The sequence below is a fragment of the Manihot esculenta genome, chromosome 18 (assembly GCF_001659605.2).
Source record: "Manihot esculenta cultivar AM560-2 chromosome 18, M.esculenta_v8, whole genome shotgun sequence".
In the NCBI taxonomy this organism is placed as follows: Eukaryota; Viridiplantae; Streptophyta; class Magnoliopsida; order Malpighiales; family Euphorbiaceae; genus Manihot; species Manihot esculenta.
In genome coordinates this window covers 8,578,683-8,604,578 of record NC_035178.2, presented here as the reverse complement: position 1 = coordinate 8,604,578, position 25,896 = coordinate 8,578,683, and the positions used below count along the sequence as shown (strand labels likewise).

The window sequence follows — 25,896 nt, the reverse complement described above, 5'->3', positions numbered from 1 at the left end:
ATTTTCTAACACCTTTAAAAAAAATAAATAAAAATAATATTTTTAATTAATTTCTCTCATTTTTTCCCTGTTCTTTCATAGTCCTTCATTGTCTGGCATATCACATACATTTCCACCACATGCCCATCAAAATTCAAAGCAACACAAAATGAATTGTTTATTACATCAATTTTTTCTGTCTCAAACAGAACAACACACGATTTTATTTATTTATTTTTGGCAAAAAGAAAGAAACAGCCACCCACGATTGCTGCTGTATATAGTTTTTATTTATTTATTTATTTATTGTTTGCAACAACACAATGGAAGCATCCACCAGCATAAGCCAACAGCATTAGCACAAATCTCTAGTTGTCTGTTGCTTGAAACCTGCACAAATAACAAAGATCTAAGTTTCTCCAGCTTCCCCTTTGGTTTTTTTATCAAACAAATATAATATAAACTCTCATTATTCATTTATTTTCACCTTTTAATTAATTATTACTTGTATCCCAATAAAAATTCACCATCTTATGAGAAACAATGTTTTTTTTTTTTTTTTTTTTTTCATTTATAACATGTAATGGGATGAGGCCTGTAATGGGTATTTGGTACTGCAGAAGAGGAGAAACTGTGGGTGAAGAGTAGATGGACGAAAATCAGTTATAAATATTAATTTTAAATAATTTGGTATAATTCATTTTGAAAAAACAAAATTTAATGAATTATTATTGCACAATAACCCTGCAGATGTGACTTCAAAACTATATATAACTCACCACCACACAGTAGATCCAATCAATGGAATGAATGAATTGATTAAAAGAAAATTTGATAAAACTAACCTGTGACATAAAAATGAAAAATAGGAAAGAATCCTATACTCCACAAGGCAGGCAGAACCACTTTTGGAGTTGAATCAAGAACCATTGTAGATGGTCTGGATGTTTGTCTTCATCTAAAGAAGCCGCAGTAGGCAGAGGAAGTTCACGAGGCAAATGCCGATGAAATGCATCAACTGCAGCACCAACACCATCTTCTTTCTCTATCAACTTTGCTAGTTCCATTGCCTGAGATTTCACCTAAGAAAATTGAAAGTACCCATTTAGTAACTGACAATTGGATTTTCATAGAAGTGAAGGAAGACTGAAGCATTTAAAGAAAGCTGCAAATGCAAATGGGTGATGGCAGACGTGATGGTCAATATGCGAAGGAATAGAGTTGATGGGCTAAATCAAATAAGGAAGATTGATCGTAACAACTAGGCCTGCAAGGACATGAAAGTTCTTGTATTTGTTTATGGCTATGACAAACTCCACATAAGATGGGGAGGAAGTCTAATTTCATTGAAAAATATATTCCATCTATTCCGTAATTTTTATACATCTTTCCTTTTTTTTCTATTGTGCGAATATGATTAAGATATAAATTGACTATTATAACCGTATTTAATTTAATTTTATTTTCAATACAACCTCTCAAATATTTTTTATTATTTAATAAAATTTAATATTTTTAAGATGGATATATTTAGAAAGTTAATAAATAAATTATTTTTATTAATATGTGTGAAAAAGTAAACTGGACAAAAATAATGAGATGAACTACAAAGTGAGTATGAATCAAAAGCAACATAAGCATCATGGAGTAGCATCATATTTGCTGCACAATCAATGAAATCTAATCTTCCAAAGACTAATGGAACTATAAATGGGATAAATCATATAAAATGAAGTTTAAATATAAAGGCTAGAGTAATCTATTGTATTGTCATCCTCTGGAATCAACTCTTGCATGAATTGGGAGCACATATACACATCAGAATTACCTCTGGCTGCAGCATGAACCTTATTGCATTTGAAAGGCTCTCAACGCTGAGCTTAGCTATTGGCGTCGGTGCAGGTCCCAGCCCTCGTTTATGTATTTGATCACCCCAGAAAAACTGGTCTCCAAAGAATGGCACTATGGTAGTCGGGCACTGTAATTAAGAAGTTTCTCAATAGGAAAAATAAAAAACTAAAAGCATTCAATTATAGTTAATATTAAATTACATAGTTTAAAATAGGTTACCAATCATATCCTATTGTCATTTCCAATTACCTATTATCTAACAAATACATATATTCATTAGAATCCTGAAGTAGAATTTTTCCTTTTAGAAGAGAGGAAATATTATTAAAGAACAAGGGGGCATAAAATATATGGTAGGTGAAATGATTGGAGAGAAAGAGAGAGAATCAAAGAAACTGTTTGTAGCTGTACATGCTCAAGTTAACACCTCACTCTGATATAGTTAAATTATTTGATCAAAACACGCACTCATGCAGTCAGCAACATAAAATGGAAACTAATTAAATAAGCATTACCCCAGCTTTTAGTCCTGCGGCTGTGGTTCCAGCACCACCGTGATGAACCTGCACATTTACCCTTGGAATCAAAAATTTCGTAAGAATTCAATCCAATTGATTTCTTTTCTAATAATTCTCTTCTTTGAAATCAAAAATTTCGTAAGAATTCAATCCAATTGATTTCTTTTCTAACAATTCTCTTCTTTGGAATAAAAGAATTCAATTCTTTTTAACTTAAAAAATTTTCATTTTAAGAGAAGTTGAAATCTTGTATGATTTTGCAAGAATTCATTTGAATTCTTTTCTTGCAAAATGAATCATGGCAAATAAAAGGTTAGTGTTAGATTAACCACATATCATTCTATTAGAAGCATGCATTAGCAAGTCTTTTATATTGTTCTAATACATCAGTAGAAGCAGAAAATATCAGTTTCATATATGATAAAATGAAAACTATCTAGGAATTATACTAGAAAGGTAAAAAAAAAAAATTGCAGGCACATGCTGGCAACTGCACAAAGTTATATTAATTGCAAGGAAATGTATTAGTTATTAAAAGCATAATAAGAAAGAGGGAATATTGCTATCCTCATGGTATTGGAAAATACATTAATTAGTCTCTTAATTTTAAAAAATACATTAAAACATCCTTAAGGTATTAAAATATGTACAAATTAGTCTTTCCGTTAATTTTAGCCATTAAGTATTCTAAAAAGTTCAAAATGATCTCAATATGAAAGGATTATTAGTATGAATTTAATTTTACAAAACTGAGTGACAAACTAAGAAATTTTCCATTGGAATAAATAATAAAATATTTAAAGGCTAAAACTAATGGAAGACTAAGTAGTATATGTTTAAAAATTTTAGAATATTTTAATATATTTTTTAAAATCGAAATACTAACTAATAAATTTTTCTATACCATAGGGACAAAATAGTAAGTTTTTCTAAGAAAAAATACAACAAAAATTAATAATAATAAAAAAATTACTATTTAATTCCTGTATTATTGAAAAACTCATTATTTAGTATCTCAATTTTGAAAAATATATTAAAATATTCTTGAAACTTTAAAAAATCTACTAATTAGTCCCTCCGTTAATTTTAGTCATTAAATATTATAAAAAAAATCTAAAATACCTTTAATATGGAGAGATTAATTAGTAGATTTTTTTACAAACATGAGCGACCAATTAATTAGTTTTTCTAAATTATAGAGCCTAAATAGTAAAATATTTAACGGCTAAAACTAACAGAATGATTAATTAGCAAACTTTTAAAATCTCAGGGACAATCTAATGTATTTTACAAAACTGATAGACCAACTAATGAGTTTCCATATAATATAGGGACTAAATAGTAAATTTCTCTAATAATAATAACTCACCACAGCAGCACACTGGGGAAACAACCAATCATGGGGGCAATCCTCTAGAAGGAATACAGTATCTGGAAGTTCAGTAACTGCAAGATGAAAAAAAAAAAGAAAAGGAAGAGAGAATACAAACGTTACTGTCTCTTGTTTACTCAACAAACACCACCAGTTTCAATTTTAGGATAACTCATATAGAGCACAGGGCATTCAATACAAAGCTAGGTAACCAAAATACCAACAATATGAAGAAATTCTACAATCTTTTATGAAATAATTCAAGCAGCAAATTACTATTAGCAACCACGTAATGCTGACATTCCAGACAGTCTTCAATCATCGATATACAGGAATCAAATTTAACAATAGCACACAAATATTGAAGAAACTTCATTTTTATTTAAAAGAAGAAAGGGGTATGTTGACGAGGAATGCTAACAATCTCAGCCATTGGACTGGATAAATTGTCTAGTAAGGGAAAAGAAAACAGAGAAGGGGACTGAAGGACTGAACAGGAGAAAAAACACGGGGCTTTCCTGTCCAATCCAATAAACCAAATGTAACTTTTCAGCTTTGCCAGGTAGAATTTGCTTTCATATTTACAATTCCTTTATTCATTCATCTCTCATCTAGAGGAACCTCGTCTTATAAAAAAGTGAATCCTCCCTTCTTAAATGATATAGCACGAAAATTAATGCAAAATCTTTTGTCTTGAATGATATGATTCCTACTTGCTAATGCACAACTGCAAAGTTTTTTTGGCAGTTCGGAAGACCATTAGAAAATTAAAATGAAATTGTCCACTTTATTTTTTCATCTTAAACAAGTCTAGCTTTTCATTATAGTTCTCAAGGACGTTTCATTACATCAGTTATGAGGACTTTTGTGATAACAGTTTCCCACTTTGCCAATTTCATTTTTTTTCACTTTTGATGGTAGATCAAAATAAGATTTGGAAAAGCAAAGAATAAGATCCCGAACATGCGAATCCCTGTCATTCGATTTCATAAAGGCAAATGTTCCCAAGAATTAAAACAACCCCATTAGAGGTGATTGCCATGTTTATATATATCCAAGAATTTTAGAGTATTCCTGTATTTCACTCTTAATCTTTATAAGTGATTTACATGATTATTTATACACAAAAAATTACAACTAAACAAAGAGTAAATAATCAAAAAATAATTACAGAGATAATTAAAGATTCTAATTTATGCTTAGAATGCATAATCAAATCAAATCATATCAAATAAATCAACACTCCCCTCAAGTTGGTACATATATATCGCATATGCCCAACTTGCAAATCAGATTATGCTAGATTCTATTGTTGAGCTCTTTAGTGAACACATCCACAAGTTGTCCAGTATAAGTCAGATGAACTAAACTCAAAACCCTGTCTGTTAATTTTTCTTTAATGAAGTGTTGATCAATCTTAATATGTTTCTTTTGGTCACACTGAACTGAATTTTATGCTATACTAATGGCGGCTTTGTTGTCGCAATACAAAATTATCTTGTCTCTCTCAGGCAACCTCAACTCCTTCAATAACTTTTACAACTACAAAAGCTCACACACACCTTGGGCCATTACTCTATATTCTACTTCAGCACTTAACTGAGCAACAATACTTTATTTTTTGCTTTTCTAGATGACAAGATTCCCTCCCACAACTGTGCAGTAATTAGAGGTGGATCTCCTGTCATTGAGAGATTTTGCCCAATCTGCATATGTAAAAGCTTCAACTCGAAAGTGACTATGATTGGAGTAAAAAAGCCCTTTCCTTAGCGCAAACTTAAGGTATCTCAAGATGTGAAGGACAACCTGCATATGAGTCTCGCGAGGGTCATGCATGAATTGGTTGACTAAGCTAACAGCATAGATTATATTCAGTTGAGTGTGTGAGAGATAAATCAACCTCCCTATCAATTTACACTCCAACATATCAATTTCTTCTAAAAGGTTCAGAATGTACTTTTTTTGGTAGATAAAGATTCCTTTTTTGATCTAGCCACCTCAATACCTAGGAAATATTGAAGCTTTCCTAGATCTTTGATTTCAAATTCTTGAACCAACAACCTTTTTAATTGAGTCATTTCCTCTTTGTTATCACCTGTCACCACTGTATCATCAATATACACAATAAGAAGGGTGATCTTACCTTGTGATATTTAACAAACAGAGTGTGATCAGCATTACTCTGTTGATAACCAAAGGACATCATGGTTTTGCTAAACCTATCAAACCAAGCTCTGGGAGATTCCATACAAAGCCTTTTTTAATTTGTACATCTTTCCTTGTGTCTTCTCATCAGCGAACCTAAGAGAGATCTCCATGAACACTTCTTCCTCTAAATCTTCATGGAGGAAAGTATTCTTCACATCAAACTGTTGTAGGTCCCAGTCCAAGTTGGTTGCATAAGATAATAGGACTCTAACTGAGCTCATTTTTACAACTAGAGCAAATATTTCTTGATAATCCACTCCATAAATTTAGGTGAATTCTTTAGTAACCAATCTGACCTTAAACCGTTCAATTGTGGCATCAGTTTTGTGTTTTATTGTGAATACTCACTTACAGCCAACAAGTTCTTCCCAGGCGGGAGAGTGACAAGCTCCCAGATCTCATTTTTTGCCAGTGCTTTCGTCCTTTCAATCATTGCTCCCTTCCATTTAGGATCTGCAAGAGCTTCCTTCCAATCCTGTGGAATAGACACAGAGGAAATAGACTAATGATTCATAAGAAACAAAGTTAGAAATAAGGTGTTTAGTACAAGATCTGACACCTTTTTTTTGTGCAATGGGTTTATTCATCATTAGAGCATTTAAGAGTTATGGATAACTCACCAGAAAAAGTTTTTTGACTCTGAGTAGACTGCATAATGGCTTCTACCTTGTCTCTCCTTGAATACCTCCTCAAATCTGACTTTTTTAAACGTCCAATTCTCTCCCCCTATCACCTAGAGCTCTCTCGTTGAACCATATCATTCAAAATCACAGAATTTAGAGTTACCTCTTCTTACTCATTATTCTCCCACTGAAGAGGTGAGTGGGTAGTACTGAACTAGGATTTAGTTTCTCAGAAAGTAACATCCACATTGACAATGTATTTTCTAGATGGAGGATAATAATACCTGTATCCCTTCTGTGTCGAAGAATACCCAATAAATACATATTTGAGGGCCTTGGGGTCCAATTATTCCGTCGTCCTAGTATGGAACAATGTATGATACTTTTGATGGAACAATGTATGAATTCTTTTTTTGTAGAATCTCCAAAGGACTCATAAAGTCAAGAGCCTTGAGGGGCATTTTATTGATAAGATAAGCAGATACAAGGACTGCATCTCCCTAATATGCTTTGGATAGGTTTATAGTGAACAAAAGAGATTGAGCTACCTCCAATAGATGCATGTTTTTCCTTTCAGCAACGCCATTTTGTACACTAGCATAAGAAAAACTTGTCTGGTATACTATCCCATTGATCTCCAAATGAGTAGAAAACCTACTATCCATATATTTTTTTCCATTGTCAGTTCTTAAAATTAAGTTGAATACAAATCATCTTGTAAAAGGATTGAAAATAAGAAAAGAAATAACTTTTAGCTTTAATCAAATAGACCCAAGTCATTCGAGTAATAACTTTTAGCTTTAATCAAATAGACCCAAGTCATTCGAGTGTAACAATCAATAAAGGTGATAAACCATCGATTATCACATAAGGAGACAATTTGAGTAGGCCCCCAAACATCAGAATGAATAGTTACAAAAGGAATTTGCCTTTTATTATGACTCAAAGGATAGGAGGTTCTAGTGTGCTTAGCATACTCACAAGATCACAAAATAAAGAACCAAACTGAGTTCTAGCAAACAAACTAGGATAAAGTTTTTCTAAGACAAAAAATGATGGATGCCCTAACCGTCTGTGATACTGTAGTATTTCTTGATTGACATTCTTATTTTCTCTAAAACAGGCCTGAGATATCAGAGAATCTGGATCGCCTTCCAACATGTATAAGCTATCATGCAGTCTACCATGCTAATCCTCTTCTCTGTGAGAAGATCCTAAATAACACAATGATCAGGAAAGAACTCAATTTTATAGTTAAGAGCATTGGTGATGGTATTGGCAGATAAAAGGTTGACAAAAAAATGAGAAACATGAAGGACAAATAATAATTTAATATTGGATACACAAATAACAGAACTTGTTCCGAATATGAGAGTAAAAGAATCATTTGTGTAATAAGATAAGGAATAATTGGATAATTTCCATATATTGCTCCATTGAAGTGTGTATATATACAGTTTACAAGGTCTTATTAAGGCAACTCCTAAGAATCCTCTATCAATCAATTAGCCTATAATTATGTAATCTCTTATGATTATGTACAAATTATGTTCACACTGTAACACTCTCCCTCAAGTTGGATCATAGATGTTTATCATGCCCAACTTGTTAGAAAAATATTCTATTCGAGGCCCATTTAAAGTTTTGGTGAGTAGATCACCCAGTTGCTCTCTTGTCTTCACATAATTGGTGGAGATTAAATTTTCTTGAATCTTCTCACAGATGAAATGACAATCAACTTCAATATGCTTAGTCCGTTTATGGTATACTGGATTGGAAGCAATGTGAAGAGCAGCCTGATTATCACACCAAAGTTTCATGGGTGACGCAACATCCATACCAACTTCCTTCAGCAAATAATTTATCCACAGAATCTCACAAGTGGATTGAATCATGGGCTTGTATTCTGACTCGGCACTGGATCTGGATACCACATTTTGCTTCTTACTATTAAATTTGAGTCAGGTCTAACTCACTCTAAAAGCTAGCTCAAGGGAGAGGAGTACCTATGGTCCATATAAAGGGCACATTACCCCTTTCCACAACCGATGTAGGATTCAACACACCCTCCTCACACCTAGAATTTTTACTGGTGCGTGATATATTTATAGGAGGCCCAACATCGGATGGGAGGCTCTAATACCATGTTAAATTTGGACCAGGTCTAACTTACCCCAAAAGCTAGCTCAAGGGGAAGAGTGCCTATGGCCCATATAAGGGGGCACATTACCCCTTTCCACAACCGATGTGGAATTCAACACTTACTTTTCCAAGACACTAGGTTTCCTCCAACAAATACATAGTAGCCTGTAGTCGACCTTCTATTACTTTTGGATCCCGCCCAGTTAGTATCAGAAAAACACTCAAGTGCAGTATGCCCATGATCATGTAGAGTATACCGAGTCCAGGAGTCCCTTTTAGATAACATAGAATTTGTTCTAGAGCAGTCCAATGTTTCACCGTAGGTGCAGACATAAACTGGCTTATAAGGCTTACTGCAAAAGCAATATCTAGCCGAGTCATCACCATAAGGTAGTTCAGCTTTCTAACCAACCTCCTGTACCTCTCTGGATCATCGTAAGGGTCTTTGTCATCCTTGTAAGACATATATTAGGAATCATTGGTGTGCTACATAGTTTAGCTCCCATCTTCCTAGTTTCTGTAAGCAAGTCAAGGACATACTTCCTTTAAGACAGGAAGATTCCCTTTTTACTCCTCAAGACTTCGACTCCTAAGAAATACTTAAGCTGACCCAAGTCTTCGGTATGAAAACTTACATGCAAGTAGTTTTTGAGAGAAGAGATCCCTGTACTATTATTCCCTGTAATGACAATATCATCAACATATACAACAAGGAGAATAATACCAATATCTGAATTTCTATAGAAAACTGAATGGTCACACTTATTTTTTTTCAACCCAAATTTTTGAACAACTTCAGTGAACTTGTCAAACCATGCACAGGGACTCTGTTTAAACCATACAAAGATTTCTTCAAATGGCAAATTTTTCCATACTCTCCCTAAGCAACAAACCTAGTGGTTGCTCCATATACACCTCTTCTTGGAGGTCACCATGCAAAAATGCATTCTTGATATATAACTGGTATAAATGCCAATGCTGAGAAGCAGCTAGGAAGATGAACAAGCGAACTGAGGTCATTTTTGCCACAGGAGAAAAGTGTCATAATAGTCAACGCTATAGGTTTGGGCATAATCTTTGGTGACAAGACGAGCTTTAAGCCTCGCTATGGAACCATCTGCATTGACTTTGATGGCAAAAACCCCTTTACAACTCACAACCTTCTTGTTAGAGGGTAAATCAACTAGTTCCCAAGTATGACTTTCATCTAGGGTCTTGATCTCTTCAAACATTGCATCACGTCATTCAGAATGAGCCAGGGCCTCTTTAACTGTCTTAGGCAAAGAAATGGAATCTAGAGAGACAATTAAGGAGGTAGAAGAAGGAGACAGGTGATTATAAGACAAAAAGTTAGCAATAGAATAGGTAGATTTACACTGTCATTTACCTTTACGAAGACTAATGGGGAGGTCAAGATCACTCGGTGGTGGATCCAATGGCAAAGAAAATTCTAGTACAGGACATGTATCATCAGGTGCTGGTCTCTGAGAATAAACTTGAACAACTGACGATTTAATTGGAGGCTGAGTACTAGGAGGAATGTTATCATCAGATTGTACAGCAAAAGACATACTCGAAGAGGTCTCACCATCAGATATGATTCTATAGATGAGCCACTCATCGTCCTCCTCTTGATCAAGAGAGATTTGTGCAACAGGATAAAAATGAATTTGCTCAGAAAAGGCTATATCTGTTGAGACCAGATATTTGTTGAGGTCTGGAGAGTAACACCGATATCCCTTCTGAAAGCGAGAATATCCCAAAAAAACACATTTTAAAGCTTTAGGATCAAGTTTATTCACAATAGGTCTGACATCCCGAACATAGCAAGTGCTGCCAAACAGTCGTGGTTCGAGAGGAAATAATAGCTTCTTAGGAAAGAGGACATTATAAGGAGTATTACCGTTTAGTACTGTGGAGGGCATGCGATTAATGAAAAAGCATGCAGTAGAGACAACATCGGCCTAAAATTGCTTAAGAACTCGCATTTGAAACAATAGAGCTTGAGCAGTCTCAAGGAGAGACGATTCTTCCTTTCAATTACCCCATTTTGAGTGGGTGTATCAATATATGACTAAAGGTGAGCAGTATTCGGTTCAAACCGAAAAAATCGACCGAAATCGAATTAATTTGAAAATTCGGTTCGATTTTTTATTCAATTCGGTTCGGTTTTTAATTTCAAAAATTTTGGTTATTTCGGTTCGATTCGGTTTTGATCAGAAAAAATCAAAAAAACCGAACCGAACCGATTAGTGATAATAATATGTTATTTTTAATAATATAGAGAAATTAAATTATATTAAAATTAAAATATTTTAATTAAATTTTAAAAAACTAAAAATAAAGTGTAAAAAATAAAAAATTATTAAAATCAAAACCGATCAAACCGAACCGAATCGAATCAGACCGGTTCGGTTCGATTCGGTTTCTGACCAAAATCGATTCGATTCGGTTTTCATAAATACTAAAATTTTGGTTTTCGGTTTATTCGGTTCGGTTTTGAACCGAACCGACCAAATGCTCACCCCTACGTATGACGATTGGTGAATAATACCATATTGAGTCATATAAGCCTGGAATGATTCTGACATATATTCTTTAGCATTGTCGCTCCACAAAATTTGCACAGAAAAATTAAATTGAGTCTTGATTTCAGCACAAAAGACAGAAAAATGAGAAAATACAGGTACCCAAGGTTGTACACATAAGAGAGCCCAACCGAATCACCAAAAGAGTAGGAAGCAGTACGGGAAGGCTAGAAAGAGGGTCGAAATTGGCACCGGAGTGATCGGAGCGGCGAAGCAGCATCGAACGGTGTCTCATGTGCCGGGATGGGAGGGAGCGTGAGCCTCACGTGCGTGACTTTTCGGCGTCAGAGCTGGGTGGTCTGGCCAGCGATCCTCCTAGTGCTGCAGGAGTGAGTTGTGAAAAGGTCCCTAATAGGGTAGTACTAAAAAGGTAGATCTAAGATTTTGAAACCCTAAAAAGGAAAAATTGAATTTAAATTCTGAAATCAGGAAAAAGTTCTGATACCATGAAGAATTTTAGAGAATTTTAGAGTATTCTTATATTTCACTCTTAATCTTTACAAGTGATTTACATGACTATTTATACACAAAGAATTACAACTGAACAGAAAGCAAATAATCAAAGAATAATTACAGAGATAATTAAGTATTCTAATTTATTCTTAAAATCCATAATCAAATCAAATCATATCAAATAAGTCAACAATATCACATAAGTTTTTATATTTTTGACAGTATCAAAATTAAAAGAAGACATGTCCTTGACATTTCTGAAGCAATATTTGTTTACAATGTATGATAAGTAGCCTCTCATTGCCTTCATTAAAGCAATCATTTTAGTTTTTATTTTTAAATTCATTTCAAAAAAGCAATCACTCACATGATATCATGATCAAATAAAAATAATTTGGAAAAAATAATATCTCTAGGTAAACGGTGGCAAGGCATTTATATATGAACTGATATGATTGAAATTAAACCAGCAGCTAACATGAAGGATTTGTTTATTTGTCCTTGTGATCAGAATTTGCTAAAAAACCCACAGACCAAGAAAGTGAAAAATTAAGATGGAATATATATACTTACAATGTCCTAGATCTCCCCACCCTCGGACAATTATTCCTCTTTGCCCAGTAGCTTTCAATGCTTCCATTATTATGTCTGTGGTCTCCTTAGGATATTCAAGAAGCTTAACAAATAACAAGTAATTGTTCAATTAGATCCTCCCCAAATATTCCTGATGAAACATAAAAAAATTATCTGCCAAATACAAAAATCATAGTAGAATGCAGAGTTGACAAAAGGATTGATACACATGCAAAGTATTGGAGCGGGAAAAGAACTCAATATGACATAAGCAAAAGTACTGTGTTAATTGGTGTTAGAGCATAAACATAATCTGTAAATAATTAATATATAGCAAAATCATAGGGCTAATTGATTGAGGGAGGATTTATAGGAGATTGATTAGTTACCATAACAAAACCTTGTAATGTGTAAATAAACACTCTTATTCAATAGAGAATACGCATAATTTTCCTACAATTCTGATTTGTTACAATTGGCTTGATTGATGCAAGCATACCACCAGTAAGGCAGTAACACCAAGGATTGTATTACAAGCACAAACGGCAAGAAGAATAACCATCTAACAAGTTAGTTACATAGTACTGGCATACAGTCCATGCAAAGAGGAAAACGATAAAATGAAACTAAGAAATAGTATACCATAGTAGTAAAGATGGCTGCTTTGCTCCATATCTTTCTTATTTTATAAACAGTGATCAAATGAGAACTTCCATAAGAAATTTAGCTACATTACGCAGTTAGCAACAAAGGAATTACCATTTTATTCCTGAATCACTTCAAACATATAGTATCCTAGCCTAATGGCATTCTCATAGGTATTCAATGCATTAATGAATTGTGTCTCCATATAAAATGTGCAAACATATGAGCAACTGTTTTATTTACTTATTTGTTTGTTTTTACTCTAAACTGAGAAACTAGGTAAATTAATTATTAACCGATCAATTTTCCAAATATGTCGAGCTCCACCCTCCAGATTTCAATATCCAAATATGCCTGGAGGACAAACAGTCAATGCAACAGAAACTATGCATTGAAAGGAAAAATACAAGATAATAAAAAAATCTGTAGAAAGCAGAAAATGAGAGATCATTGAAGTACATCATGAGACATAAGAAACTGAAAGAACAAATAACATAAAATGTGATAACTACAACTGCTCTTGTAAAATCAACATACCATGCTCCCAAACCCAATATAAATGGGTTTTGTTCCTTTCTGAATCCATTCGTTAAATTCTTCTCTAGGCTTGTACTTTGACCCAAGGTTTAAGAAACAATAACCAACAACATCAACCAAAGGACCCCAATCTGCAAATAGTTTATGAAGTTTATTATTAATTGGTGCAAAGTATAAAAATTAGAATTTGAGAAACCAATTAAATACTACAAAAACTTTAAGAAGAAACACTCGAGAGCATCTAAAAGAAACAACTGCAAAAATGAATGACAAACAGCGGAGTGTGTGAAAATAATTATCAACACTGATTTGGAGCAGATGAATTGTTAGATCTCTCAGATTCTTTCCCAAAAGCAAATGTGAAGCACCCAATGCAGCTGATTGAACTGTCCTGATATAGCTTTGCAGAATGCAGAGATTTACTGAGTCTAGAACAATAGTAATTAGAAAAACGGAAACTTTGTGACAACCTTTTAGTAGTCAATATTAAAAACTAAGTTGTATTGCTACTGAAACATAGACATCATTATAGACTGAGGTAGGGAAGATGATTAGATTGGTTCGGTTTCGAACCAAACCAAATTTAAAAAACCAGAAAGCCAATTTCAAAAGAAAATAACTGAACAAAAAAAGGACTGAATTGAACCAAATCAAACCGGTTTGATTTGATTTGGCTTGATTCTGTTTGACATGGCAGTTCAAAAAACGATCATGTGCTCAAAACAATTCTCCTTAAAACAAGTGCCCAAAATTCTCAGAAAATGCAGCACCCAGAAATTCTCATTGGCACGCAGCAATTCTCCCTCAATCTGCTAGAAAAAGATAAACAAATGTCCAACTCCTTCAATCAGATGCCCAAAACAATAGATCCGTAAATGCCCAACAACCCAGAAATTAAGATAAAGAAAACCATACAACACACCCACAAAGGGTAAACAACATTAATCCCCCAAAAGGGGCTAGCGATATATGTCTAGCCAATGTGTACCAAAAAATGTGGACATTGGAGAAGAAAATGGGAGGCACAGGCTAGAACAACTTAAGCGAGAGGAATAAAGATCTTCATCAAGTCCAGTGCATTAAAGATGATAAATAGCAAGTTTTGTCAAGAAATAAGAGATTAAAGAGAGATGGATAAGTCATTCTATACAAGGCGTGAGAAACTTTATAGATCTTAATGTTCATTTGATAGGAAAGAATTTTACTTACTCTTGCAGAATCATATTTGCCTAAGTTAAAGAGAGCTTGAAGAATATGAAGATAGAGAGAGCTTGCAAACTAGATGGTATCCCCGTAGAAGAATGGAAGTGCCTTGGCAAGTTTGAAGTAGCTTAGCTGACCAAGCAATACAATGCAGATTAAAATCACAAGAGATGCCATAAGAGTGGAGGAAGAGCATTTCAATTCCTATCTTTAAGAGCAAACAAGGCATCCAAACTTGTACAAACTATCATAGTTTCGAACTACTGAGTCATAAGATAAACTTTGGAAAAGAATGATTGAACGACCGAGGGATACTACTGACGTATCAGAGAACCAATTTGGCTCTATGCCTGCCAGATGTACAATAAAGCCATCTTTTTAGTAAGATATATAAGAAAGAAAAGAGGATATATAACATCCATTATCTAGAAAAGACATATGATAGAGTACAAAAATCCTTTAGTAGATGACGCAAAAGAAATGTGTAAACTTCAAACATATAAATGTTATTAAGGACATATATGTGGGAGACGGTACAAATGCAAGGACAATGGAAGAGGACTCGAACGAGTTTCCCGAAATAGCGGGTTTACATCAAGGAAAAAGGCTTTGAGTGTGTAATTGTTTATCTAAGTCATAGACGAGTTGACCAGTCATATTCAAGATGATATCCCATGGTATATTATACTTTATTGGCTTAGTGGATGAAACTAGTGAAGGAGTTAATCAAAAGTTTAGAATTATGAAGAAAGACTTTTGAGAACAAGATTTTGAGTGCAAATAAAATGACAGATATGCAATGCGAGATGGAAGTGAGGTTCATTTGGACAAATTCTTGCTGCCCAAATGCAATCAGTTCAAGTATTTAAGTTATATTATACAGAAGAATGGAGGTTTAAATAAGAATGTAACCTATAGGATCAATACATGATAGATAAAATGAAGGAGTGTGCTGGGTCTGGGTGTATTATGCAATCATAAATCTCTAACAAAGTAACCTAAGTTCTATAGGATTATGGTTAGACCAGCTACATTGTATGGAAGTGAATGTTGGATCTAAGGTACAACACATATATAAGATGAGTGTGATAGAAGTGTGGACATTAAAATGGATATCTTGTAACACAATAATAGACAGATTAGGAATGGCACATCTGTTAAAAAATGCATGTAGCACATGAATTGGAGATAAAACAAGAAAGGGCCAAATAATATGTTTTTGTCATGTTTAACATGGAGAATCAAATACCACATAGAATTGTGATAAGATAATAGAAAAAGGAGAAAGGGAGCCTAAGATGACGTGGAGGGAAGTGGTATCAAAATATTTATAATTTTTAGTTATTGATGCCAACTTGGTGCCAAATGGAGTTGAATGGCGAAAAAGGATTTATATAGCCAATCTCAACTAGTTTGGGATAAGGGCTTAAACGTTGTTTTTGTTATTGGCTAGTCATAATGATCGGTATAGATTTTCAAGTCAAGCTTGGGCATATACCAAACTTCAAGCTAAACCTAGCCCATCAAATGAATAGGTCAGCTAAATATCAAATGAGTTGAAAGAAAAACAAACTTGAGCTATTGTCATCACATACAATGGTTTTGTTCAGCTACGGAGATCATCTCTATTCTACATATATGCTATCCTTTTAAGCTACAAAAACTAGAGACTATTATTTTTACTTGAACCTTCAGCTATATATGTATTACCCTCTAATAATTGCCTTTAACCAAGGCCAACAAGTGCTCTTCCTTCTAGTATTAAAGGTTAATATAGAATAGAAACATCAGAGGTCTTTTGAAATAAAAGGTCTGCAAGTCTACTTTTCATATTATCCAAATGAATGTTTAAAGGACTTCCACTACACACTTGAATTTTTATCAGACAAAAACAAAACTCAATTTTGAAAAAGTGATGCTTACCTAGTGCACTATCAACTTGGATTAGCTCAGTCTCAGGTGATTTGTGGAAGTTGGTGTTTTATAGAGATCCTAAGTCCAAATCTTCTACTCTCCTCTTGTAATGTGAAACAAAAAAAAATTATATCCCAACACTCCATAAAAATGTGGTAATAATTAAAGGTGTAAGGAGAAAAATAACGTAAAAATGCATTAGATACTGAAACATATCTAGATAAATTTCCCAGCAATCAATGATTGAGCTGCAAGTGGCTAACATGCATCGGTGCACAATGAGATGATTAACAACTATGTAACTACAAAAAATGCCTAAATAGAAGGAAACAATAGAGATTCTACCACTGTTAACAGAAGAAAAGAAGGGACTAAGCGTCTTTACCTCTTGGCTTTGGCACAAGGTGAGGACTCCACATATAAACTGTAGGTAAATGATATATTGATCCATTGTATATACTGAAGTATGAAATTGGCGGAAGCTTCAACTTTCTTTTCCTTAGGTCATTTATATATCCTTTTGTTGCCCACCATATGAGCAAATCCACAACTATATATGAAAGCTGAATCCAACAAGAACAGATGGAAACAAGTATAAGGAAAATAGCACTATGGCTTCCCGTTATGCAAGGAAAGCATAGACTATGGAGAAGTACAATGTGCTAAGTGAAAACATACCCAATAACCAGCTTGAGGAACACGTGCATAGGGGTTAGGAAGTTCATATGTTGGCCTGCCTATAAAAATGGAAGTTAGCAAACATAAATTTAAGTAAGCTTTTATAAATTAAATACTGGTAATTTATTGATCTCTCCTGTAATTTTCCCTCGCTTCAGGGTAGTGAAAATAGCATCCCACGTTTCATTTAGCACCAACAATGTATTAGCATTGGTGCATGCTAGATATCACCACCGCATCCCAATTTCCAACCCACCCCCCCCCCCCAACCAATATATATATATATATATATATATATATATAAACTCCTCAACTAAGAATACCACATTTTTAACAATGGTAGAATATTTGCCAAGGGTCAAGGAATTAAGCAGACGTGTATCAGCTAAAATAGTGAAAAGCATATGCTACATAATTTAGTTAGAATTTAAGATGGCTCTCTTCTAATCCTTCTATTTGTTTAAGAATGCAATAGCATCAGTCTCAGAGTGAATAATAAATATTTAACTAAAAATCACAAGTTCAATTTAATAATTTATTTTCCACTTTCAAATGCATGGTTATTTTTAATTAATACTCACGTCGAAGGCATTGTGGAGAAAATGTGAATTGGTACACCAAGAGCTTCAGCAACATGTACATGTCCTGTGACACAAAGCACAATTAGACTAGACATTTTCATAACTCAACCTCATTTTCTACAATTAAAGTTATATGCATAATAGGCCATTCAGAATCAATCTCAAAGTATACTAAACAACAACAGGACTTATTCACAAGCTGAACCAACAACCATCAAGCATTTTTTGAAGGGGAAAACAAAACAAAGCAGACATGATTTATAAGAAGATGATGAGAATCTTCAGTTTTTACCAACTCACCATAAGCAGGTGGGTTTGCAATAATTGCTTGGGCTCTAAAAGGCACACCAGTTTCCATATCTGGCTCTGTGCACGCAGGAAGAAAAGACTCAATAACAGCTTTTATCTGCTTCAATGGTAAGGCAATATCTCCTGGTGTAGATGGGATGAAACCTTTATTTTTTATCATATCTGTGATAACAAATTGAAATAAACATGCTAGCTATATAATATAACTTAGCATATAGAAGAAATAGAGTAGCCACCAAAAAGAAATTCCATTGTAATATAAATCGGATTCATAAACTAGGGACCTCTTACATCCTGCCAAAATCCGAGGATCACCACCTAAGGGATAAAATTCTACACCAGCTGACCTAACAAAGCTTTTGAAGTTAGCATGAGTTGCCAACCTAACATGATGACCAAATTCCTGCAACAAAACACTGGATTATTAAACATACTTCAAATTATGGCAATGGATTATTTTACCATATGGTTTCGAACTAGGGACTAGGGACATATGGTCTGAATTGTGAACCTCAGATACTTCTTTCCCAGAATAAAGTAATAATGCATAAAATATAATTAAAAAAATCCACATATTAAATAAAAATTGTTACAATACGGTCATGGATCACGCCACGGGATGAATTGATAGGGACTCATTAGAGGACTCATTAATGTGAGAGAAGCTTAAATTGTGTTTTTACTTAGTCCGCTTGTTTTTATTATTCATGATGCTTGTTTTTATTATTCATGAATTAACCCATATATATAATGAAAGTCATAAAATAGCATATCAGACTCGTTAATGAGAGAGTCTTAAATTATATTTTTACTTAATTTGCTTATTTTTATTACTCATGAATTAACCCATATATATAATGAAAGTCATACAATAGCATATCGTACTCATTAATAAGAGAGAATCTTAAATTGTATTTTTACTTAATATGCTTGTTTTTATTACTCAATGAATTAACCCATATATACAGTGAAAGTCATACATATACAGTGAAAGTCATACAGCATAAGATTTCCTAACAAATTAAAAGTTCTACTGACTTAAAATGATTAATCTAAGTTATTTAATAATTTTTGCTAGCTAATTGTATATCCTTCCTAATTTTCCTACTCAGTCGATGTGGGAAACAATTTCCCAAACAAGCAGCTAACCGTAACATCTACCTTACTCGATAATAACTAGATAGCTTATCCTGATCTAAATAATAATAAAGATTGATAATATTAGAAAGTTTATCCTAATCTAAAAAATAATAAAGATAATAATAATCAACATGTCTATTCTAATCTAAACAATAATTATGATTGACTGATTTTGAAAAGACTTACTCAATATTTGGACTCTAATGAATTTGGTCTACCCATTATCCATAACAAAAATAAAATTATAAAGAATATTACACAAACACCTGAAAATTTTTAAACAAGAAAAGGTACAATACTAGAGCAATTAATGTAGGACATGTTGGGGATTATAACATGAGGACAGGAACAACAGCAAAAACAATGGATCAGTGTAATGAACAAAGTATTACGAACATGCCTGAAGTCTCTTGGCTATAGCTAGAAATGGCTGTACATCTCCTCTAGTTCCAGCCACAAGAATTGCAATTTTCAACCTTGGAATTAATTTATTGGAAGATTCAAGAGAGGTATCATTAAGATAGAAAGATGTCCCCCCTTCAACTGAGTTGGGAGCAGTTTTGGCTAGATCAACATCCACTGTTCCATCATTTTGGATCTTTACCAACCCAGAAATAAGTTTTTTCTGAAGACCATTACAAGAAAGAATCATGATCAGTAGGAAGAAAACACAAAACCAACCACAAAGATAGAAGCTGTGGACAATTGAACAGGATAAACTTCCTGAATCAAGCCCCTCATAGATCGACTGCTCATCAAATTGCTAAAAAAACCTAGAACTACGAGCCACAAAGAAACTAAAATTTTCATAATATATACTTTTTAAAACAAGACAATAAGGTAGCACAAGTTGTATAGCTTTTGATTTGTAAAGTAATGATACCATAAAAAAATTGATGTCCTCATTTTTGTATCCATGACAGGCCCTAAACTGGTATGTGATGCCACAATAAAAGGAACAAGTCATTCTGTAGAAGAAAAAAGCATATGACATTTTGACATGCAATATGCAGAGGTAATTGTAATCTTATGAACTATAAAAGAAAAGGCATAGAAAGCATCTCCTACTACTGTCCTACGTACTACGCATACATGCAAAGGAAAATATATGATCAGGCACAAGCTAAAAACTTGCAGACACTGCTAAATTACCTTTTCATGCTCAGATAGTTTATCTAATTTTAGCTCATGTCTTGGGGTCTTCTTCTCTGTTATGGATCTATAGATAGTAGCATTGTCATCGTCATCAATTGGCGGATGTCTATGAGAACCCACAGGAGTGCAGCGACCCAAGCCTTCAATATCAGAAGCTTTAATGTCAGGAAGCACATGAAAATTCTCCCTTACATTAATGTTTAACTGTTTATGACAGAACTTCAGCCCTCCACATATAATATGTGATCTATAACAAATTAGCTGCAAAAATTTTGCGGAATAACTATTTGAAGGAAAAATGAGAATTTGGATGGACATACTTGTTAAGAATGGAAAACAAACAAACAAAGAGTTTCTAAAAGCATAGTCAGGAACATATACTATCACTTCAATCTAAAAAGCTAGATATTTGTGTGTGTGAATAGCACCAAGGACAAGGAGCAGGACCAAGGACCAAGGACCAAGGAGGTCCCAATCCGTGTAGGAAATATGGCATCTGTGTCAGATAAATCAACCAAAAATAACAAGCATAGGTCAAAGGGAGGGAAAATATAAATCCATCTATATGTAAGAATTGAAGAAGCAATTTTCTTCTCAACCACCATCCCATTTCCCTATGTACAATAAAAAAACTGGAAGGCGAATGGTCTAAATTATTTATGTAGAGTCATTAAGAAGAAGTGCACAATGATGCTCAATTAAATATACAGCTACTGCTAAAAGGTTTTCCTTCCATAAAACAGACATAATAAACCGAAAAAAGAAAAAAGAAAAAAATGTACTATGATGGACTACCATGAATATTTTGCAAGGATTTATAATGATTTGATACATAGTAGTAATTTTAATATTAGAATATCACAACAGACATGCACAGATATCAGATTCTCCATGATAGCAAAGAACATAGGGAACATGTTTAACTTCTGAGAAATGAATAAAATACAGAACGTGAGGGATATGCAGGAAAACTGCTTGCCTAACTCAAGATGTTCAAATTGTTCTTTTATTATACTCTACAGTATTTTATTTAGACTGTCACAAATGAGATAAAATCTTGAAATCACTACCTCACAATCACTTAAATTATAGCTTTAGTTTACGATACTTCTTACTATCCTTTTGTGGAATTTAAGTGCTCACTGGCAGACACAAAAAAATAATAATAAATTCAGGAAAACTAGCCAGAGATGTGGTTTCAGGTAGACGCATCTGTTCTCAAACTCAAGTGAATGTGTTAGTCGGAGTAAGCCATGAATATGCAAGACATGTAATATAAGTTTTTCTTACTTTACCAGAGTTTATGAAAATTGATATAACCTCCAAATCTCCTATCCTACTCTCATGTAGCCAATATATCCCATTTATGTAGCACACGTTTTGGTACAAGACATGCACATATAGCTTTTTCACTATTGAGATTATTTTACTTGTAGCATAAAATTTTCTTGATTATTTCCACACGAGAACTAGCATGACACAGCTTCCACAATCAGAAACTCAAAATTTCAGGTGAGCCTAGTTTCCAGCAATTTTATTAATGCAACATAGTACCAAAATAATTAGAAAAATATTACTCAAAAGCAGAAAAAAGGTGAAGACCAGCAAAAATCTAGATAGGGTAAAACGCAAGTCAAAAAAACTTGAGCCTCCAAAGTATTTTTGAAAAAAACAAACAGACAAACCTTGTTGAGGGAAAGAAGTAGCATTCAACTTTTTCGATTCAAAGATATCTTGAACTGATGGCTGGAGTCCTGAATTCGTTTCTTGTTTTTGTTTTCCTTGAAGATCACCTGCTTTATTTCCCGAAATTGTCTCCCGCTTTTGTGTTTCTTGAAGAGGACCTGCTTCAAATTGTTCATCTGAATCTACCATTGCTGAAATGTCAACACTACCAGTCTGCTCAAACCTCTTGTTCAGTTCCTGGCCACTGCGACACAATTCCTCTTCTGAATTCCTCAATGGACAATCAAAAGCATTACTTCCCATTTGATCAGATGCACAGCTCCAACCACTCAAGATCAGTAACTCCTACGACCTCTGATATTAATTCTTAATACAAAGTCCTTCAATTTTGCCTAAGTTTAGTACTTGAGAATGTGAGAATACTGAACGACGAAGTAAATATACAACTCTAATTCACTGAATAACCAAACCCCTACTAATCCAAATGCATTATTTCATTTTCTTTCAAATTGAAGGATTTATTTTTAACAAATTTTAACTGCAGAAATAAAGTTGTTGATTTTCATCAAGTAAAACTGAATTTTATAATTAAATTTAAAGATATTTGCATTTGTGTTAAAGATTAATTTAGTGTGAAAAATAAGTAAAATACAATTGCTGTGAACATGGTTTTAAATGGCTTTGATTCAATTAGATCCAAACCGAGTGTAGCTAACAAAGGATTAAGTAAATATTGTAAAATATATATTTATTATTATTTTATTTATAATTATATATTAACTTAATGTTTGAATTATTTTTTTATTCTTAAAAAGTTTTACCCATATATACATGCGTTTTAGAAATTATTATGTTAAAAATTTATATATTTTAAATTTTTGTAAATACTATTAATAATAAAATAAAATAATACCTTATCAAAAGAGAATATATATTTAATATTGAAAATGCAACATTTATTAAATAAATTTAAACATTTTAAAAACTATTGTTGTCAATTAATTTTTATGTATAATAATTAAAATTTTAATATTATTAAAATAAAAAATTTAAAACTTTTAATATTATCAAAATAAAAAAATTGAAATTTTTAACAAGAGTAAAACTTTGTAAATTATACGTTTTTATTATGTTAAAATAAAAGTATAAATAAAATAATTAAATACTAAATAAATATACTGAAAATTAGTCATATATTTTGAATAATAAATAATTAAATATAATTTATTACTAAAAATCAATAAATTGAAGTAAAATAAAAAAATAAAAAAATTATTAATTTTGAAATCTTATCTCACTACAAGTAAAGTTTATTTTATTTCCAATCTATATTACAATTAGACTATAATAATTTTTCAAAAATATATTTTAACAATAATTTTATTAAACGAAAATATTAGTGAATAAAATTGAAAAATTATATTCTAATACTATATTTTTTATTATTTCTTTTATAATAAGAAAACTTACTACAAAATCATAAACCTTATTTAAAGTAGTAATAATAGCATAGTTATATAATAAAAATTAATATTAAATATAAAAAATATTTAACATATTCAATACACAGTCGCGGGTATTTGGTTTAAATTAAAAAAATTGATCGAATCGAGTCGAATCAGACTGATTTGGTTTGGTTCAATTTCTAATTAAAATCAATTCGATTTAATTTTATAAATACTAAAATTTTAATTTTTAAATTATTCGATTCGATTTAATTTTAAACTGAACTGATGAATGCTCACCCTGATTACAAATAATGTGTTTGCACGTTAAACAAAATTAGCATGAATAAATTGATTAAACGATTGTCTCTAAATTAAGAAATAGGTAGTTAGATAGCAAATTAAACAATTTTTCCAAATAATGCATGCATGATTCTCTTTAAAAAATAATAAATAAATAAATAAAAGTATTATTTTCTATTAAAAAATTTGAACCTTTTATCTATTTTTTTAAAAATTTGTTTCTTTTATCAAAATTAAATAAATAAAAAATTGAATGAGTTAAATTTAAGACTTTCTGATGTAATGTTGATATAGTTACTATGAGATTAAATCCACGACGGAGAAAAGAATAAATTACTTGTGGAATTTCATTTCTGTTAGAAATGCTTGTTGGGCTGGCCCAATGAAACAAGCCTTCTAAACCAAAGCCTGGATTGGTCATGCTTCTGCTGGGGAAAAAAACTTATGACGTCAGTATTCAAAATGTTCAATTTACTTCTCAATTTTTAATTCATGTTCAAATAAATTTATTTTTAAGTTCTTACCTCAATTAATCAACAAATTTCGGTTTAAATTCAAATAAAAAATTTTTAAAAATTAAATAATATTCATAAGCTCCAACTTTAGTAAAATATATTTAGTATGGGTTAATAAAATAAGGTTAATGGTTAATGGTGTATCCTTTAATAAAATAATTAATTTAAAAAAATTAATGATATTTTTTTTAATATTAAGAATAAAATTAATTATTATTAATGATATTTTATTCAATATTAAGAATAAAATTAATTATTAACCTGTTAACTTTCTCATATTTGGTATAATAAAATAAAAAATAAAATAATTAAAGAGATTAAAATTCAATTAATTTAACTTGATATAATTCATTCTGGATTACACTAGGGGAGATGATGCAACCAATATTGAATATGTAGTGATGTATTAATGAAAAATTTTAGGATGAATTTTTTATTTTATTCCAATTGAATTGATTTTTATAAAGTTTAAGTATTTATACATAAAAAATCAACCTAAATTATAAATATTTACAATAATAATAAAATCTCTTAAATTAAATCTAATTAGGATTTCAAAGATTGAAATTCTCCTAATTAAGAACCTTTTATATTGGTTCACACTCCGCCTCAAGTTGATCCATAAATATACACATGCCTAACTTGCAAATCAAGATATAATAGGTCTTATTACTGAGCCATTTAGTAAACACATCAACTAACTGTTCATTGGAAGTCGCATGATCTAATCTCAAGACACCATTTATTAACTTCTTTTTAATGAAATGCTGATCAATCTCTATGTGTTTTGTTTGGTAATGTTAAACTAGATTGTGAGTTGTACTGATAGCAGATTTATTGTCACAATACAATTCTCCCAATAATCTCTGCAACCATAAGAGTTTACAAACACCTTATGTCATCGCTCTATATTCTACCTCAGCACTTGATCGAGCAATAACACTTTGCTTTTTGCTTCTCTAAGTAACAAGATTTCTTCAAACAAGTGTACAATACCCACTAATCGACCTTTTAATCAAGGAATCTAGCCCAATTTACATCTGTGAATGAATGTATGTGAAGATGACCATGTTTAGAGAATAGAAGACTTTTTCTAGGAATAGACTTCAAATATTACAAAATGCGAAAAACAATTGTGAGACTCACGAGAATCATGCATAAACTGATTGACTAAACTGACAGCATATGCTATGTCTAGTCGAGTATGCGAAAGATAAATCAGTCCGCTTACTAACCTCTGATATCTATCCATATCCATTGATTCACCAATCCCTGCTTGTAGTTTGTAATTACTCTCAATGGGAGTTTCTGCTGATTTGCAACCTAACGTTCCAGTTTATTCTAAAAGATTTAGAATATATTTTCTATGAGAAATAAAGATTTCCTTCCTTAACCTAACAACTTCGATTTTAATGTTTAATGGTGTATCCTTTAATAAAATAATTAATTAAAAAAAATTAATGATATTTTGTTCAATA

General features: G+C 32.2%; 1 protein-coding gene across 4 annotated transcripts; it reads right to left on the bottom strand.

The window, feature by feature from the left end:
* Nucleotides 1-129: 129 nt before the first annotated feature.
* LOC110605821 (sterol 3-beta-glucosyltransferase UGT80B1) lies at nucleotides 130-22,707 on the bottom strand. 4 transcript variants are annotated; one of them, XM_021744470.2, is made up of 15 exons: nucleotides 22,155-22,706; nucleotides 20,467-20,609; nucleotides 19,715-19,939; nucleotides 18,466-18,577; nucleotides 18,166-18,336; nucleotides 17,866-17,929; nucleotides 17,285-17,339; nucleotides 16,992-17,169; nucleotides 13,490-13,620; nucleotides 12,308-12,410; nucleotides 3,718-3,794; nucleotides 2,346-2,393; nucleotides 1,808-1,957; nucleotides 821-1,061; nucleotides 130-351 (listed from the first exon to the last, which is right to left on the bottom strand). In XM_021744470.2, the coding sequence occupies exons 1-14, from the start codon at nucleotides 22,456-22,458 to the stop codon at nucleotides 858-860; spliced, it is 1,965 nt and encodes a 654-aa protein (XP_021600162.1). In that variant the 5' UTR covers nucleotides 22,459-22,706; the 3' UTR covers nucleotides 130-351; nucleotides 821-857. The 4 variants fall into 4 exon arrangements, 3 of the variants coding, with proteins under 3 accessions (XP_021600162.1, XP_021600161.1, XP_043809311.1); XM_021744469.2 differs by having other exon boundaries at nucleotides 130-369; nucleotides 825-1,061; XM_043953376.1 differs by having other exon boundaries at nucleotides 130-369; nucleotides 825-1,061; nucleotides 20,467-20,730; nucleotides 22,155-22,396.
* Between the last annotated feature and the right edge of the window lie 3,189 nt (nucleotides 22,708-25,896).